General features: G+C 31.5%; 1 protein-coding gene across 1 annotated transcript; it reads left to right on the top strand.

Annotated features, from left to right (window-relative positions):
• The first annotated feature begins 1,117 nt into the window (after positions 1-1,117).
• On the top strand, positions 1,118-17,137 carry LOC111640282 (protein fuzzy homolog). The gene is made up of 10 exons (XM_023386286.1): positions 1,118-2,112; positions 14,753-14,874; positions 14,940-15,093; positions 15,166-15,282; positions 15,360-15,557; positions 15,625-15,720; positions 15,949-16,052; positions 16,124-16,305; positions 16,375-16,507; positions 16,576-17,137. Exons 1-10 carry the CDS (start codon positions 1,963-1,965, stop codon positions 16,631-16,633), a joined length of 1,314 nt encoding a protein of 437 aa, XP_023242054.1. The 5' UTR covers positions 1,118-1,962; the 3' UTR covers positions 16,634-17,137.
• Positions 17,138-18,576: the final 1,439 nt, after the last annotated feature.

Genomic DNA, 18,576 nt, shown 5'->3' with positions numbered 1-18,576 from the left:
AATAACTAGAAGCGTAAAGAATTAACGAAATTTATACAGTCGTACTGAATCGAACGAACACTATAGGCCAAAAACAGGTTTTAAAATGTTTTTATGTCTAAACTTAGAGCGATACAATATTAGTCGCCGTGAATTAACTTAGATCAGCATCGAATAGAAGTTATTAGAGAAGACATTGTTTATATTGTTTAATTTGAAAGAAAAAACTTTTTATACAATAGCTTCAAAACAAGTTTAGTAAGTCAATGCAACACAATAATATTTGTGATAATTGCCCGTTGCTGTTATCGGTTTTCATCTGTTGCCAGGCGTAAAAGAAAGATAATGACTCTGGGCTCTAATGAAACTAATGAAAGTTCAGCACCTTTTACCATTTCTAACCATTGGATTAGATGATTCGGTAGCGAAACTTGGCATTCTCTTACATTAAAAAGTCTTAAAGTTGGAATTTTATAATCGAGTCAATATTTCGGGTAGGTAATTTTTCTATTATTAAATTAAAAATGCAATAATAATAATAAACTGTAAATTGGGTGGAAATAAACGTAACAGTTTAACGTAATACAGAAAGAAATATTTTAAAAGTCGACTATAATTTAAAATAATTTTTAGAATAATAATAATTTAATAGGCATGTTTTTATTCACGACTAACAGAAAATTAATAAAAAATAAAAAGGAAAGAAAAAATCCAGTAAAAAGGAAAATCATTTCTTGAATGTATGTAGTTGAACTAGTCTTTCTAGTGATGTTTAATATCTTATTGAGATTCTCGTTATTTTTCGGAGTTATCTTTTATTAGACAATCTGTACATTGTTGGAAGACGACAAAATGAAAAATGAATAATGTTTTGAACGGCTGGCAGCGACGTATTCACGGTAGATGGGAAGAACGATTATTTTTAGATACAAAAATCTTGGAAATCTCGAGTACTTTTAAGTCGGGATAATTAAAATAAGAGTTCATTCCATATCTTTTACCATTGAAATAATTATTAACTATGAATTTTATTTAAGATGGTCTTTTATAAAAGATTTTTACAGGTTCCGGCAGTTCTACTTTTTATCTGTTTTCGAATTTTAATATTTAAGCTGGCTAATTATTATGCAAATTATTAGTGATTTTACCGGATATCCACAGAGTTTTTTTCTCATTTAAAGATTTCTCAGATAAACAGGAAAATATTATAATTAATTAAAATATTTATTTAGAATTTTATTTGCGCTTAATATTATCGACATAATTTACGTTTAGGAGATTTAAAACTCGACTTTTCGATGAACCCGGCCGATTAAAGTTCCATTATATTTAATTTTTACGCGGAAAAAAGGTTTATTAAGCTAAAACGATTTTAGCCATTAATAAAATCGTCACGCTCCACGACAAAGAAGTGCACCAGGAAGAGTTAAAAAGGCACCCGGGGTAAAATACGTGATCGGATTAAAATGAAAGTTTCTAGTTTAATATTAAAAATGTTGTTTGTTGTATCGGCGGTCTCTCTATTTGTCAATCTCGTACAAAGAGGAACGATTTAATTGTGAAAAACAGGAAGACCGTCGAAGGTAATGCGCCGCGACGTCTGCCTCGGCAAACACCGCAGGTGTGGCTACCAGAGACCCCCACAGCTCGGTTATTGGTCTATCCAGCATCCGCCAATGGCGGCTTTGGCGACAAGATCGTCTCATTCCCAGTTCGTCCATTAATGATGTAACCGCCCAGAGATCGTACTGCAAGTCAGTGGATCGGGCTTTGGAGTTCCGACTCTTCCACTGCGCGCTCGATGACCGCCGGGGAAAGATGCGCCACCTCTCTAATTCCGTTTAATGGTTTCGTGCAATTTTTAACATCGTTTCTAAATCGTCGAGAGAAAACCTAAAATTATTAATATTTGGATTACATTTTTTGAAATTTTTATTTTATGTTCTTTAAATATTAAGAGAACTTTTAATAAAGTCGGTGAAAATGGGAAAACGTCCTCGTTCCGGACTTCCACCCGCCGTAACTACCGCGCATGCGTTCAATCGCAGACGGAAAATGGAGGCGCACCTGATGGCATGGACAGCTGACGGAGGTGTTCCATTATTTACACGAAGAACCGGCGATGTCAAAGCGGTAAGTTATCGAATTAATAGTTTAACGCGTTAATAACAAACTACCATCGCCTATTTATAAAATAAGGATTAGTTTTACGTACATCGAACCGCCATCCGAGTTGTAATTGTATGTTTGTTGCTTGTGTTACTGACCTTGAATGAAGCTTTTTTTTTTTCCTCTTAAGGAAGACTCGGTTTTAAAATTTTAAGTTTAAACAATCGTTTCGCCTTAAAATTCGTCTCGTACACACCACCAGAAGCTTGCAATAAGAAACCAATGATACACTGATACTCTTACACATTGTACAGAGATACACAACTTACATTTTAAAATGTAAATAAGTGTGCTGCTTGAATTTCAAATTTTTTCTCTTTCCTATCAATTGTACAGTACACTTCACAATATATATAAAGGTACTGTACGCAATGTATATTGTATATTTCACAGTAGATACAAAGTATACCTGTATACACTACACACTTTGATTTTTTTTTAAATGTTAGAATAACCGGAATCGACCTAATGACACTTCCAGTTGTTCATTATCATAATGTTTAATTATAATAATTAATCGTGATTTCGTTCGCTTGTAAATCGGTCCCGTTTCTATTTTATGGTGTGCCCATTGGCGACCGAGAGATTTAAAATTTGCGCGATCCCACGTCCAAGTGCAGATCTTGGAAATAATTCTTAAAATGTGTTTTTATGATTTGAATTTGGATAATTATAATTTTGAAGGAATATTTTTTCATAGTTATTTTTATATTTGATGTGAGTACGATGTTGGATTGTGTTATGGTATATAAATTACGGAAGAATAATAAAGGGCTTGGCAGTTCTTTAAAAGAAACAGGTAGCTAATAAATTGTATATGTTGAATTAAGTAAATATGGGATGTAAATATCTTGATCGTTATTAAAAGAATAGAGATGTGAATGAAAGTTTCTTATATAAATCTGTTAAGAATTTATTATACTTGATTTTATTTCATTTCCTAAAATATTTTATTTTATTTTATTAAATGTTGGTTATTAATCTTGTGCTTTAGTTACTGTTAAATTTATTGTATATTTCTCTATTTTTTAAAATTCTTACTTTAATTTAAATTGTAAATAATTTGTGCCAAATTTTGAAGCCAACTGTTGACATTGCTTCGGATTATCTCTAAATTAAGTTCGTTAAACTTTCTTATCGAGATTATATTTTTTTTAACAAACTGTTCGTTTTGTCTCTGAATACAGATGAATAGCCTAAAATCCACAGAGATTTAACAAGATTTGTTAAGGTAACTTTTTTCCTTGATGGTAAAATGATATTTTCTTTACCTATTTATAGATAGACATTTTGAAGAAGTATGTTAAATATAATATTCTATCAAAAATTTTGCAGTAAGTGAAGATATCTTTCTATGTACAGTATACATAAAAAGATGTGTGATAATGATCTCGATAGATAAATATTTGGATAAAAATTTATAGATTTATAAACAAATTCAATTTTTTTAATTTTGTTGAAAATTTTAGATTTATGTTTCTGTTTAATTTAATAGAATTCAGAATGTTGTATTGTTTTTATCTTTATTTTGCCATTTTTATTATATTTTATTCATTATTTCTATTTTGTAATTTGTGCATTGGTATTGGCATGATACCAATGCATAAATTACAAAATTGGTTGTTAAAAAAAAAAAAAAATAGAAATACTGCATAATTATCAGACAAGTATAGCTATGAATACAAAATTCAGAATTAAAAATAAAATACAATGTATTTCAATTGGCAAACATAAACTGTTACATTGAAATAACTATATATTTAATAGCCTTTGAATTAATATTATTTAAAACGTTTTATGTGTGTTTAGAATAAATTTCAGTTTATGAATATTGTATAACATTTTATAGCATTTTCATTATCATAATAATATGAATGTTTTATATATTTAATTTCTGGAAGTAGAGGTCTATTTAAATTGTCTATTTTTACTTTAAAATATGGGACAATTTAAAATTTATGCAGTGTTTTTACTGTTAATTTTAATTAATAACTGTGACTTGATAATTTTTAAAATTTATAATTTAAATAAAATTATACAGATATTTCATTTAGTAATTTATTAACTATTATAATTATTATTTATTTACATAAATTCTAAATATAATTCTATGTAATTTATATAATATTTAAAAACATATTTTTTATTTTAGTCTAATGATTTCTGTTTTTGATAAGTTAATATTAAATTTAAAGAAATTTATTGAAGAATACATAAAGAATATAACATATAATTTAATACTTTTTTGTGAAGTTGTACTATAACAATTATTTAGTAAGTAATATAGTACTGTATTAAAATGTACTTATAAATTTTCAGTTTTTATCTAAAATTATTTAAACCAAAGTGTGAAATAATCTATTGCTTTTAGCCCTTAATATTGTTTAACACTTATTCTAGATCAAATAGACACATATACACGCAGGCTTATCACACCAGTGAACAAGATTAATTCACAAAATCTTTAATACTTTTATTAATAAGGTGTTAAATAATCATTTAAGATTTTGTGAATTAATCGTGTTCATTGGTGTGATAAGCCCACATGTATATGTGTCTATTTGATCTAGACTAAGTGTTAACCCAAATTTTGATTCAGTTTTTTTTAATGAACTGTAAAAACATATAGATTACATGTAGATACATTACATTCTTTCATAAATCTATGCGAAAGAATGTATCAATATTTGTGCTATATAAAATAAAACATTTTAAAATTTTTTAATGATTTAAATCGATAAAATCATAAGTTCACTTTTTTAAAAAAACATTTTAAACAGTATGATGATAAATAAATTCATTTAACACATCCTTATTTTAATAAATTTAATTTTTGTTTGAGGTTTAGTTTTTATTGAATAAAAACTATTAAGCTGAATCAAAGTAGAACATTTGAATTAGGAATTTGCTAAAACTAAATTGTTAATCTATGATTATGTTACTATCTGCATAATTAATTCGTTATAGTATTTTTATATTTGTAATTAATGCATTTTTGTGATTAACATTTCTATGTTTTTATTCTTTATTTTAATTACATTTTAAAATTCTGTAGCATTAATCTTGAAACATCTAGTAATGTTTGAGATGACCTAATGGACTGATGTCTGGTAATGTCAGCCCAATAGGTTGTTTGTACAAATGTTCTTAATTTCTAGCAGAAATTTATTATTTCTTTGGTTCAAAATTTTTAATTAATTGTCAAGAATTAACTATACAGTTTGAAATGAAATGTTGTTTCATCTCTTTGGATGAAGAAACAAATTTTTAGATAAAGTTAAACACATATATAAAAGCTCTGGTTATTAATTAAAAATTAAGTAAATCAGTTGCAGTTCTTTGGGTATTACTTGATTAATTCATATTATTTATAATTTATTGTCATCATCTAAAAGAATAATTTTTTTATCAACAAATTTTTCTAGTTTATTATAGAAAAAACTGCTTTTGAAATATTGTCAAATCATTTAATATTTTGATGTGAATATCTGTGTATGATAAAACATTAAATTGTACAGTTTATTAAATTTATGTACAGTTTATTGTTGTAAATAGTTGTAAATTAACATTACTTTCTAAGTAAATATTTACATATTTTATACAGAGAAATCTATGATTTTATTTTTGTAAATAAAAATCATAGATATTTCTGTATAATTATGATCTTTTATCTTGTATATATAAAGATCATAATTACATTTTACTTAAATAGTCAGAGTAATGTAATAGAATTAAAATAAATTTAAAGAACAAGAATTTAAGAAAGGAGGACAAAATGAATGTTTTTGCATTAAAAAGAACTTATCTAATATGTTGCTTTAACTAATTCAAATTTATTAAAGTAAAAATCTTTATTTTATTTAAAGTAAAAATAAAAAATTAAAGTTTCAGCCTGTTCCAGCAAAAATTTATAATTTTCTAATGTTTTTGGCTATGGTGCCATCATCAGGAATAAACATATAAGGCAGGGGTCGCCAAAGCATTCTGGTGCCTGGGTTAGGTAAAGTTTTAAAATAATACAGTAGGAATAGTATATAAATAATAGTAGGAATAGTATAATAGGAATAGTATATAAATAAAATTAATACCTAAAGAGTTAGAATGGATAAGTCTCAAGACATCATCATGGAGCTAGAAGAAGGAATAAAAGAGAAACTATTCACTGTCAAAGAGTGTATAGAGGCCGCCCGCAACATGCGGACAGAACTTAAAGACAAAGCCATTCAAAGCCTGGCTGGAGTAAGCTTTCTGATCCAGGAGCTCGAGAAAAATTTTAATCAAGTCATCCAGCAGCAAAATCACCACATTGACTCTCTCCAGCAACCTGATAGAAATAACCAGGATTCTGGGACTTTAAGTCCCACAAGCCACCCCCACCCATATAAAATGGAAAAATCAACAGTGTTATAGGGGGGTCGACTGTAAATGTAAGTGCTGAACTGTCCACATAAGTTTAAGATTATAAATGAAAAAGCTTTGGAAAAATAGAATTCAGTATATTATCATAAAGTATTATGTTTATGACTTGAAGAATATTAATTAAAGAAATCCTATGTTACATATATTGAAAAAAAATACTAGAATGAATGATATGAATTTCTTCATATTTTGTATGATCTGACATTGAAAATTTTATTCATAATATAACTTTTTATCAAATATTTGTTTGTACAGAAAAAAAAATGAGTAGTTATAATTAGCACTTTTTCCCTACAAATACTGTATTAACAAATCTAATGTAATCACTGTGATTCTCCCTAAATATATATGCAAGCAATATAAATAGTTATTAGTAAATGTGGATATTACATTTTTATGCAATGCAAATAAACATCAGATATTATTCCAATATTCAAATTGAAACTTTAAATTTTCTTAAAAATATGTACTTGATATGATTATGACCAATTATAAATTGAGGTGTGGAAGATGTAACAGGATTCTGTATGATCTTAAGAAAGAAAATTTAATAATAAATTTCAGTTTGGCATTTGAATTGTATTAAAATTCAGATTTCCCTACACAAATTTTTGGACAATGAAAATTGTTCTAATTTTAATAATCTATATATTAAATACTAGCTTTACCCGGCCACGCTTTGCTGTGGCTCAAAATGCATCTATTATAAATGTATAACACTCCCCGCAGGAGGGAATTTCAAAAAATTCCTTCTTAGTGTACATTCTCTTGATGTATCCTAATAAAACACAATCAAAAAGCAAAAAACCACATCTAAACTAGTATAATAGAAGCCGAGTTCTTCACAGTAAGCCTTAATTTTGTCCTTCTCTCCTGCGGAGGAGGAGGAATTTCGACATCTATATAATATGCAGTGCACGTGTCCGAACTTGTATATCTCGCTGACCATGCAAATGCGCCGTGCGGTTACCTATCTCGAATACTTATGCGTCTTGCCCCTCGCCACCCGCTGACACCAAAAATATAACGCTTACCTAGATGATATCTTTTAATTTATATGAATGCTTAACAAAATGTCCACCCTGAAGGTCCATTCTAAATATTGGTGAAAGAATATTTGAAATTGGATGAGTAGTTTCAGAGATTACTTTCTACATCCAAACTTACAAACTTTACCTCTTTATAATATTAGTATAAATCAGTGTTTCTCAACCTCTAATGAATCGTCGCCCCCTTCAATAAAACCGTTATGTAGTATCGCCCCCTTCATTACAAAATTCCGATGCCAAGGGACAAGGCTAATGTCAAATTCGTACTGCATTGAATAGACTAGTGACTAGTATAATGTTATTTGTTTAATTATTGTATGATATAACGAATAAAATATCTATTTATTCTTAATATAATGTTTTACTATATCGCCTAGAAAATTGTTTTTTGCCCCCAAAATATAAATTGTTACTAATTGCCCCTTCAACATGGAAAAACGCCCACATGGGGGCAATATCGCCCTCGTTGAGAAACACTGGTATAGATGATGATAGAGTAGTATTATGCACTATATAACTGGATTGCTGTATATTAGATCTCTATGTAATACGTCTCTGTAATCCAACAAATGGTATCATTTGTTGGATTACAGAGACATATTACATAGAGTAGTATTATGCTTTATTCATTTTTGTTTAAAATTTTAATTGTATATATTACACAGTGTTTTTAAAAGGTTTTGACAAACTAACAGTGTTTCCGGATTTCAGCAGTTTAAAAAGTCTCTGTACATTTGTTGCATTTCACGTGTATTGCCGTTAGCTTGGCTGAACGTAAAATTAATGTCTGCCGTTTCTGAGTTAGTGTAACAGTTTGTCATATTAAAGAATACTTAAATCTCACTCAAAAACAGACGTAAAAACTATGGCTTGCTATTAATTTGTGTTAGGTAAAAGTTTTTAATTAAATTACAGTGAATTTTAAAAAATTGTTATAATTTCAAAAGGGAGCATTTTTTGATCCTTGTTTATATGGAATATTTTCATTTTTATGACTCTTAGAATATGCTGTTAGTTTGGCAAGCTCTTACAAAAACATCCTATATATGAGTTATAATATGCATAACATATTTATAATGATGCTTATAACAAGTTTATATAACTGTTTGAGTTTTCTAGTGTTTTTTTTTATTTACAATTCTAAAAATATAGTAGTGTAGTGTTTTTAAATATTTAATATTGCATAAAGCTAAGTAAACTGATGAAATTTGAAATTGATGGAGGCTATTAAACAAATAGAGAGTCAGCAAAATCAATGGAGTTTCTAAAGTGTTTGTTATTAAAATAAAACTATTTTAGAATCCCTGAACTAGCCTTATTTTAACACCATTGACATTTTAACGTATGTAAGATAACCCAGTACAGTATTTTTATTCAAAATTTGTAATGTAGTTAAATTTTTTAAAATTTCTTGTGATCAGCACCTTATTAAAAAAGATAACAGTGGTTACCCGACCCAGACCTTGTTGCAAGTGGGAAGTGTCTTACCATATGGTTCGTTTTTAAGGACTCCACCCCACCGTTCCGTTCTCCACCATTTAAGCCTCTGGGTCCTCGCAACAGCATTGATGCCCTTTGGACTCTGTCAGATGTTGCACTGTCGTCACCATCGGTAGCCAAGGGGCTTCATAATGGTCAAAGCTTCAGGAATATCGAAAACCTAGGTCCACCACTGCTTATGCCGTCATAATTAATCAAATTGTTTGTTACATTTTGATATCTTGTACATAATTCAATTAATTGATTGTGAAAATAATAATTATCTATTTCTCCATAATGTATAAAATTTACATTGTATCATTAATGTACTGTACATTAAATTGAATAATTAAGTTACATAATTATTTATAGATAAGATTTTTGCTAATTTTTATCAAATAATTTTACAAATACAGTTTTAAAGTGAGTATCTCTAACTAGTTTTTTCCCTCTTCTTTAAAAAGTTTTGTTAAATGATTACATTCATCATTGTTAAATTACCAAGTTATTTTTCATTTTGAAAGAATGTTTCTTAAAGTCATATATTCCAAAAATTGGACAATGTATCTGCCGACCTTGGCTTTGGTATCATTTGTAGCCTGAGGTTATTCGGAAACTAAAGTAGGCCAGAAGGTATTTGGAAAACTAATAGGTACTGTTAGAAGATAAGAAAAGTGCTTTAGGTGGTATTTACTTTTGACTAACAAATTGTAATTTTAGATATTATACATATAATATATGCATAGCGAGTGATTAATAACTTTTAAGATTAATCATTTCATTTAAACTGTTTTTTTGCTGCAAACTTATTACCAAAAACTGTATTTTTAGAGATTATCATCATAATTATTTATTTAAATTTTCTTACTCATCCATTTAAAGTTACTTGTGCGTGACTTTAATTTATTTACACCATAATAAAAGACTACCATTGTAGATTTTTTCATTCATACTAACAAAGAATTAAAAATTTTGATTAAAAAATGTAATGTATTTCTTTGTGCTTTAATGGTAATATAAGAAATCTTGTTGTTTAAAACTTTTCTTTTTAGTGGATAGCGATAAGATGATTTGTCACATTCTCACATTTTTAATATTACTGGTATGTATCATTTGATAGAAGAACAAAACCACTCAGAGTGGTTTTGATAATCTGTTGGTTCTTTTTAGATTCCACTGCATTTAATTTAGTTATTTTTTATAGGAATAAAATGAAAATAACTTTCTAGGAACCATATTTATAATAAAAAAATTATTTAAAGAGATTCAAACTAATTTATCATTTTACAAACATTTTATTCTTATCAGTTCCTTACATGGCACCAATTAAATTTTTAATTCACTTTGGTTATTGATAACATTGTAATATTATAAACAGTTTTAACAGAATCTCTCTCACTGGAATTAATAGAATATTGAGAACAATTTGAATCAATAAATAGTAAAGTGTCCCATAAAAATTTAAAAATGGTGTTTTATGAAATAAATCCTTAATCTAGTTAGTTTTATTTTCAAACATTTAAATATTTTTAATGTAATTTTGCTTATGTTAGTTTAAGAATTATATTCTACTCAGGTTTTAAAAATACAATTTTAAATTTAAATTTTTGTTACATTCAATTGATAATATATCAGGAAAGTTTTTCCTTCAATATTTTAAAATTTTTATAACTACCTTAATGTTATACATTACACAAACACAGAATTCTTGACTTAATGTTTACAATTACAATATACATTAATCTAATAAAATATGTTAAATAATCGATTGTGATATAAAGCAGAGTCCATTGTCTTTAAATAAAATTGACTTTACCATCATTAAAGATGCAGAAGAACCACAAACAGCTTTTCTGTATTCAACTGCACTTCTCATCCTACTTTTCTAAAGACAGTTATTGTAACATTTCCTATTAAAGGGTGTGGTATATTTTCTTTCAGTTCCTGGTTAGATAATATAAACTTTTTTGTTTTTTACTTAACCGGTGCAAAATTCAAATAAGCTTCGTTAAAAACGACGAAAGTTCCATTTTTGTCATTTAAAAACTGTTTATTTCGAAAGTAAATGAAACCCTGCGAGATTTTGGTCGAAGAGGAGGAGACTGTGGGTCAAGACGCGATAGCCCCTACAGAAAAACCACCTACAACAGGTACCGGCGTCGCAGTTTCCGCCGTCACGATTTTCTCATTTACTTTCTCCCCACCTCCAGACTAAAGATTTTTTAAACAAGGAAAACAGATATCTTTTCGGATTCTATGAAATTACCGCGTATTGTAAATTGTGTAACGAGACGGTCAGGGAAAGGTAAATCCGTTTATTTAACCACAAATTTGATAATTTACCGGAGAACAATATGGCCATTGTTGTTTTATCTGCCGGACAGCGTTAAGATCCAATTTTTTTAAACGAAATTGACAGAAAACGCGAGAAAAATATAATTTCCACAACCGGAAAGGAAAGACGGCCGATGCACCAAACGTAACGTATTTTCTACGTTCCGACGTCACGGCCGGATAAACGAATTGTCCTTTGCAACGGTTGGACGATCGACGTTTCCCATTCGTGCGCGATAATTAGACCAGGTGCGAGATTGTCGGTTGGGCAGAACTAATGAGAAATCGCACCGGTGTTGCCGTTCACGGATATCCCATTACTAGAAAATGTTCGATTTAAAGTTTAAGATCTGTCGCAACGCCCGAATTGGGCAAACAAATCTTATTATTTTTTAACTCTTTGTTTAACATCTCCGGCGTCGGAAAAAAAGCGTTTTGGGAGACGACCGACATTACAATAAAATACTCGTTACGGGTAATTCACCTCTGTAATATCGAACAGTCTTGTACAGTACAAGACTTGAGGCACGAGGCGGGGATTGGATCGAGCCGGTAAGAAATAATTACCTGTCAGGTAATTCACGAGCTCTCGGTGGCCTTAGGCCATTCTGCGCCAGGGTGCGGCCTTCCCTTCCGTTTGATATACTACCCGGAGTGTTTGGGTCCCGTAATCAATGGTTTTCACTCGGATTTCGTACCGAGCTTAAATTTTTTTTGTAGGTCGAGTGGCTTTTTGTTTCTCGCCGGCGTAACGAATTTATCATTATTTAATCACAAATATTAAATTACATTCCGTAAATATAAGGAGGCTACCTGTTTGACCGTTACCTAAATTTATTTTCGTTCCTAATTGGCAAGAAATACAAATGGGGGCCAGCGTCACGGTGTATAGCCTATCCCGTATCGCTAACGTCGCACACGAGGAGAAATTACACACCGCTAAGAAGCAGTTTAACGAACATCCTGTTTAAGGTTCCTGGCCGAAAATAGAAACCGTCGACCGATTCGCCCGTCTTTTTTTGGTAATTTAAGTCCATATTCTCGTAACAAGCCATGCGTTAGTTACTCGAACGAAAGGTTTTCTAATGTTACGTTAGTTGTTTTTAGTACGAATCGTTCACCGTAAAACAACAATTGTAGCGTTCCTCTAACGTAGGTTTAATTTTAATAATACGTTGCTTTTACCGCCGATTCTGCCAAATAGGAATTGCCCAATCGAAACATCTGATTTAGCAATTTAAATATGTTTCGGGTGATATTTTCGAGTGTTGTTCCCAATCGAAACCGCTCGGGCTTTCCGTACGAAATCATTTTTTCTATTAACTAATTCGTTACGCTTCTTTCCGCCAGGGCAAAAACGTCGTGGCGACGGCGGAACCGTGACAGAATCCATCGTAATTTGACCGGAACGGACGGTCGTTTTCTTACGTATTTGTTTACTTACTGCCACTTCCATTAAATCTAAATTTATTTATAACAGCGGTAATGGCAATAAAATTACGCTTAAGAACGGTTTTTGGGCCTTGCTCGGGTGTTGCTATTTTTGAAGATTACGAGTTTCCAAAAATTTTTCCAAAAAAGTAAGACCGGAGGGACCTTTGTTAGAGTGAGAAGGTCGGGGTGTGGAAGCCTTCGGAGTGACCACACTATCCCGGAACTCGAGTAAAGTAATTACAGGTGTTGTGGGAGGTCAGGAGGTCCTCTCCACACCCAACGTCTATAAACACGTCGTTTCCTGCATGTTACGGAATGTTCCAAACATAAAAACTTACCGTTAATTGGTCGTGTCCGATCGAAACAACAGTAACAAGTTGCCCGCGGAGAGAGCGATTCCCATTTTTCTTTCAAACCGATGACGAGATCTGTTAAGAATGTTTTGGACGTTTGACTCATTCTTACTCATTAAATTTTTTACCATTTTACCGAGTTTTAAACTTAAATTAGTTCGAAGAGTTTTAACGAGAAGTCTTTAATATGTTTTAAATAAGAAATTATATTTTTAGTTTCGTGCCGTTTCCGGTCGTTGGTTCTTCGCACCTGCATTTCCGCGGGTCATTTTTCTTGGGCTGAAATTCTGTTTAAGGTTATTTATAAATTAAAATTCGACTTTTATGTGCCTATACAAACAGGCGACACATCGAGTATGGCCAGTGTTTTTGAAAGTTGCCGAAACGAGGTTGTCGAACTCCGTTTCAAGTCTTGTTCTGCAATTTTTATTTATTGCGTTTTTTAAAGCGGTTCCGTCAAAGATGTTCCGCTCCGTTCCACGTAAAAACTGGATTAGATGAAAAATGATTCCGCTGAATGCTTCGATGATTCCAATACATATATTTTGTGGCAGTGGTTTGTAGTACGTCGAGTGTCTTTGCCCCGAACAATGTAGTGTACCGTCTTTGTTTCGTCGGTTATTACGGCTCATGTTTAGAATCGCGGTGGAATTAACAAGATTTTCGTTTAGTAGAATTTTTTTATTAATTAAATTTCTTGCAAAGTATTTTGTATTCGACTATTCTTATGGCTTTTCTTTCGTAATATTACTCCACGCGCACGAAATTTTTGTAATTTATAAATGCCGTACCGTAAAGGAGGGGAAAAAACTTTAAAAAAATTATTAAAGAAAAATATTTTTCTAGATTTTCTGTTTTGGTCTTTCGTTACAATTTTATATCCACGTAAATGGAAATAATTTGACAAAATTGCAAATTTGCCGACTCCTCGTCGTTTTTAAAATAACCTTGGCATTATCTTAAAGTGACCGTTGAAATTATTTTCGAAATGAATACGTTGCAGTGTTTCCGGATAATTCGTTTTCGTGCATTTACCGATCCGAAAAAATGTTAAATCGAACTGGTAGTTTTTGTAAATTTAACGGCGTAATTTGAAATTTCTGTTTTTCTTACAAGCGGGAATGCGTTCCGCCCGGTTTTCTGTCGAAAAGTATGGCGTAACCGGCAAAATTGTACGAGAAAATGGCGAATTAAATTTAAAGTAATATTTGTTTAGGACGATTTTTTAATAGAAATTTTTAATTAGTTTCGATTGAAATTTTTCCGAATAAAAGGCAAATACAATAATGCCAAGCACGAAACATTGTGTATTACTATCGTATTGTACAGTATATAGTGCAACGTCCATACAAACAATTGGATCATATCTATTAAGGTAGATACACACAAACCTACCTGTCTATCTGTATGTAATGTAAAAGCTGATGGTATGTAAAATGATAGGATTAAATAAAACTGATAATTATATTTTAATTTGTTAGTGGAATGTGCCGACTTTGGTCGATTAACAATGCTTTTAAATTAATGTATTTTCAGTTACCGTTTGCGGCCGTGGGGACGCTGAACGGCATGCACATGTTTTCCAGTCTGCACAACTCGGAACTACTGAGTACGGTAACCGGAGACGGAAAGTTATTGTGGAGGTCGTATCACAAAAGGTAAAACCCGCCTCGAACAAAATGGCGGAGAGAAGGCGAAAAATAAATCTCTCATTCGTTTGCAGCGTGGTGTTGATCATAATCTGCAGCGACGACAACGCCTGCGATTCTCACATCGGTCGCGTCCTAGATAACGTCTTTGCCGCCATGGTCACGTGTGTGGGACTAGATAACCTTTGCAATATCCAAAACGTGGAGAGATTAAAGAGGGACCTCAAGGTACAATATTATTTACGTACATTTTACCATTTTTTTTAATATTTAATTTAACTGATTGTATTGAAATTTCAGGTATGCTATAACCTAGTAGATCACATTCTTTTACAATTAGACGAAGATCAGTTAACTGTCGGAGATCTGATCGGAGTGGTCGATTGCATCCTGTGTCATAAAAGTCCCTCGTTACAGGTAAGAGGACGTTTTACGATTTCGGACTAGACGAAATTCGTTCGGATAAAATAAATAAATGCGCATTTATCTGGCAGCACTGTTTGGAATCATTCGTGGAGACGGCGGAAAGTGCCTACGGATGTCTTTTAGTTAGGGGGAAGATCGCCCTGGCCACCAAGAAGTGGTGGTCCCTCGACAATCGGGAATTAGTCTTGCTTTCCGCCTACGTCAATTCTTCGACCAAGACCGTGTCCAGAGACATTCCCATTTATCTACCGGCCAGTTGCCCCAACGTGGGTTCCTTCTTCTTATCCAACGTCTTTTCTAGCTTAATTATGTCATAGTTTTATTTTTTTGTAGGTTTGCAACAGATTGCTGACGTTCCAGTTAACTCAGGGAATCGAATTGTGTGTTTTGTGTGGACCCAATATTTCCTTATCGCAATTGGAAGAGGAGGTAATTTTAGCCTTAAGTACGATTTGATTCAATGAAATTATAAAATATAAAAACATTTATGTTAAGTTTTTTAGATTTCTGTTTAATCGGTCGTGCGTTTTAGGCCAAGGGGACTATTTTAATAATTAGCCTTATACTAGCCCGATAATTTTCGGCATTTGGTTGGTGTGTAGTTAGAAATATTGTTCAAGTGTAAAAACCTTAATTAATAATTTAACGGCTATTTAGATTCCGAAACATTGGAAAGCCGTCTTCGAACAATTAAAGTGCGTATCTAGTCTCCATCCTAGAAATTTTCCTACCTCCGTCACCATCGATCGAAACATTTTGGGGTGAGTCCCTTTCCCTCCTTCTTTACTTTGGCAATTTCCATTTATTAAGCGGGCCTCCGTTTGCATTTCAGATTCATATTAATAGAATCTCGGAAGCGGTGTATTTGTAGCGTGCAGCCTCTGGAAGAAGACAACGGCCGACCCAAAGACGGCAAGTGCCTGAGTCTCAGGAGGCGGCAGGAAATTTTGAGGATGCTTTACAAGATGGCGGCTGGAACTTACTTCTCCGGCGCCGAAAAGGCCAACGACGCGGGTGAGTAGGTCGGCCCGCCGCTCCCAACCCCTTCTCTGGGTTTAAACCGTTAAACTGTACGATTTTCAGATTCGTCAGAGAATCGGCACGGCGCTCGAGAAGCCTACACTTGTTCCGAATACTACAAAAGCTACATCTTACAAGAAGGATCCAATCAGCTGTATCTTCTATTCGCCGCCGGTGTGGCCACCTTCGCCATGAGGTAATTCGCGCTTTGGTATTTCACTGAGTAGATTAACGTTTTGGTTTGACGAAAATGCTTCGTTGCAGGGCAGTGGCGCACAGGACGTTAAAGACGCTCACCTCTCAAAAATTCTATCAAATTTAAAGATTAATATAATTCACCCTTCGGCAGACGTTCTACCGTTTCTAATATATTCGTCACGCTCCGTCATTTCGTTTCCAAAGATATTTTTCGCAATAAATTATAGAAATGTATTCCCTTTTTCGGCCGGTCGGACAGAAGAATATCCTATGTAAATATGTGTTTATATATTGTGCAATTTTTCCAAAATCACTATTTTAATAAGTATAAACACTTGGCATTTATGTAATTACACTCGACTAGTCATTAAAATTGTGAAAAAGCTTCATCCGGTTGGTTTGCGGACAACTTGTAAATAAGACTAATTTATATTGTATATAGTATTTTAATAAATTTTGTATGATTTGTCTGTCACCGTTTTCGTGGAAAATAAAATACTCCGTTAAGACCTGAACACTTTATTGCTTCACAAAGATCGATTCTACAAAGAATTTTTAAGCAAGATTTTAAAAAAGGAAGAGAGGAAAAAACAAAAAATACAATGCACAATGTATTTACAGTTTTGCATTTAATAACCGTTTGAAACCTTGGGCAGTGCTCAATTTCTTCTCTGTAAAAACGAGTGAAGGTGCCAGTTTTTTCTAAGTATTTTTACGTAATTAAAAAATACAATTTTTATTGCTTAGCTACTGAAACAAACAAAACGGCGAATTATTAAAAATTATGCGTTTGGAATACAAATACAGTATTACACGTATAATATATATATACATATACGACTCTAATGTAATTTGCCATCAAATCAAATATGATTGTCTCGGTTCGATTTTCGTTAAATCCCAAAATAAAATTCTGCACACGTGACGCACAATTTACAATTATAAAATTAACCTTCCTGCGTTATTTGATTTCGTATATGTCAAATAATTCAAACGCTTCGGATGATGTTGCCAAGTGACTAGAAAATTTTTGTACTGGCGAATTTCTTATCTACAAAGAATTAAAATCACACACATGGTAAAGAACGAGAAGATTCGATAATTATAAAAATTCGACCAAAGTTGAGAGCGAAAATAAATTTGGCAAAAACAATTGGCACGATAACAAACTGGAAGAAATATATATTAACAATTTAGTGCTGTAGAATAACAAGTGCAAACTGTACAAGCAGAATTTGTAAATGGACTCCGTAAAAGGGGAAAAAAATCCATAAAAGCACCACTAACTCTATTAAGAACTGGCAAAATTTCGGAAGGCACAAGATTTAATTTGCACCTAACTTTTTACACAAACCGTGATAAAAGTTTGAAATAATTTCAAAATTCTTTGTACTAAACATCAATAATTGCAAAAGTTAATTATATTAAAAAAAAAAAAATATGCAGTGTCTGCACGAGATTTATAATATATGACACACACGTATACGTACACCGAGATTTAAATTAATACGAATTTAATTTTGGGTGCGATGCGAGAGAGAGAGAGAACGAATCGATAGAATGTTAGTAGAATTTACGTGCGGCAATAAATTGAAATATCAAATATAAAAAGTTCAACAAATTATAAAAGACATTCGATTTACGACTATTTATATTATATATAACGCTATTATTAATGTACTTTATTCGATCGTTAAACCGATACAGCTACGTCGTCTAATCCGTATCTACTTCTGGTTTTTGTTAATATCAAACTGAAATTACGGTTTTAAAATCTTTTTTCTATATTAATATTGTGCATTAAACTCAAAATTTATTTGCTTCTTTTCTAGAAAATGCTGCGGCTTACTTTTTTATAAAATAGAATCGATTATTTTGGTTAGACGTAATTTTATATTAAATTTAGTGCAATCACCATTAATGCTTAATGATGGCTTTTTCTTTAAATAGTTGCGAATTCGACTTTTAAATGTCTAATTGTATTACGTTTCTTGTTAAATTCGACTTGTTAACAATTGTCATGCATTTTATAAATTAATTATAATTAAACATTTTTTTGCATAAAAA

Source organism: Centruroides sculpturatus, unplaced genomic scaffold (assembly GCF_000671375.1).
Source record: "Centruroides sculpturatus isolate CEXI.00-Female unplaced genomic scaffold, Cexi_2.0 scaffold730, whole genome shotgun sequence".
NCBI classification, from domain to species: Eukaryota; Metazoa; Arthropoda; class Arachnida; order Scorpiones; family Buthidae; genus Centruroides; species Centruroides sculpturatus.
Note: the sequence above shows the minus strand (reverse complement) of the source record. Positions and strands in the feature narration are given on the sequence as shown.

Bases quoted from the DNA above. Each gene is read 5' to 3' on its own strand.
- LOC111640282 (XM_023386286.1), top strand. From the start codon at position 1,963: ATGGGAAAACGTCCTCGTTCCGGACTTCCACCCGCCGTAACTACCGCG. The intron at 14,875-14,939 runs GTAAAACCCGCC...ATTCGTTTGCAG, and splicing joins TGGAGGTCGTATCACAAAAG to CGTGGTGTTGATCATAATCT. The intron at 16,053-16,123 runs GTGAGTCCCTTT...TTTGCATTTCAG, and splicing joins ATCGATCGAAACATTTTGGG to ATTCATATTAATAGAATCTC.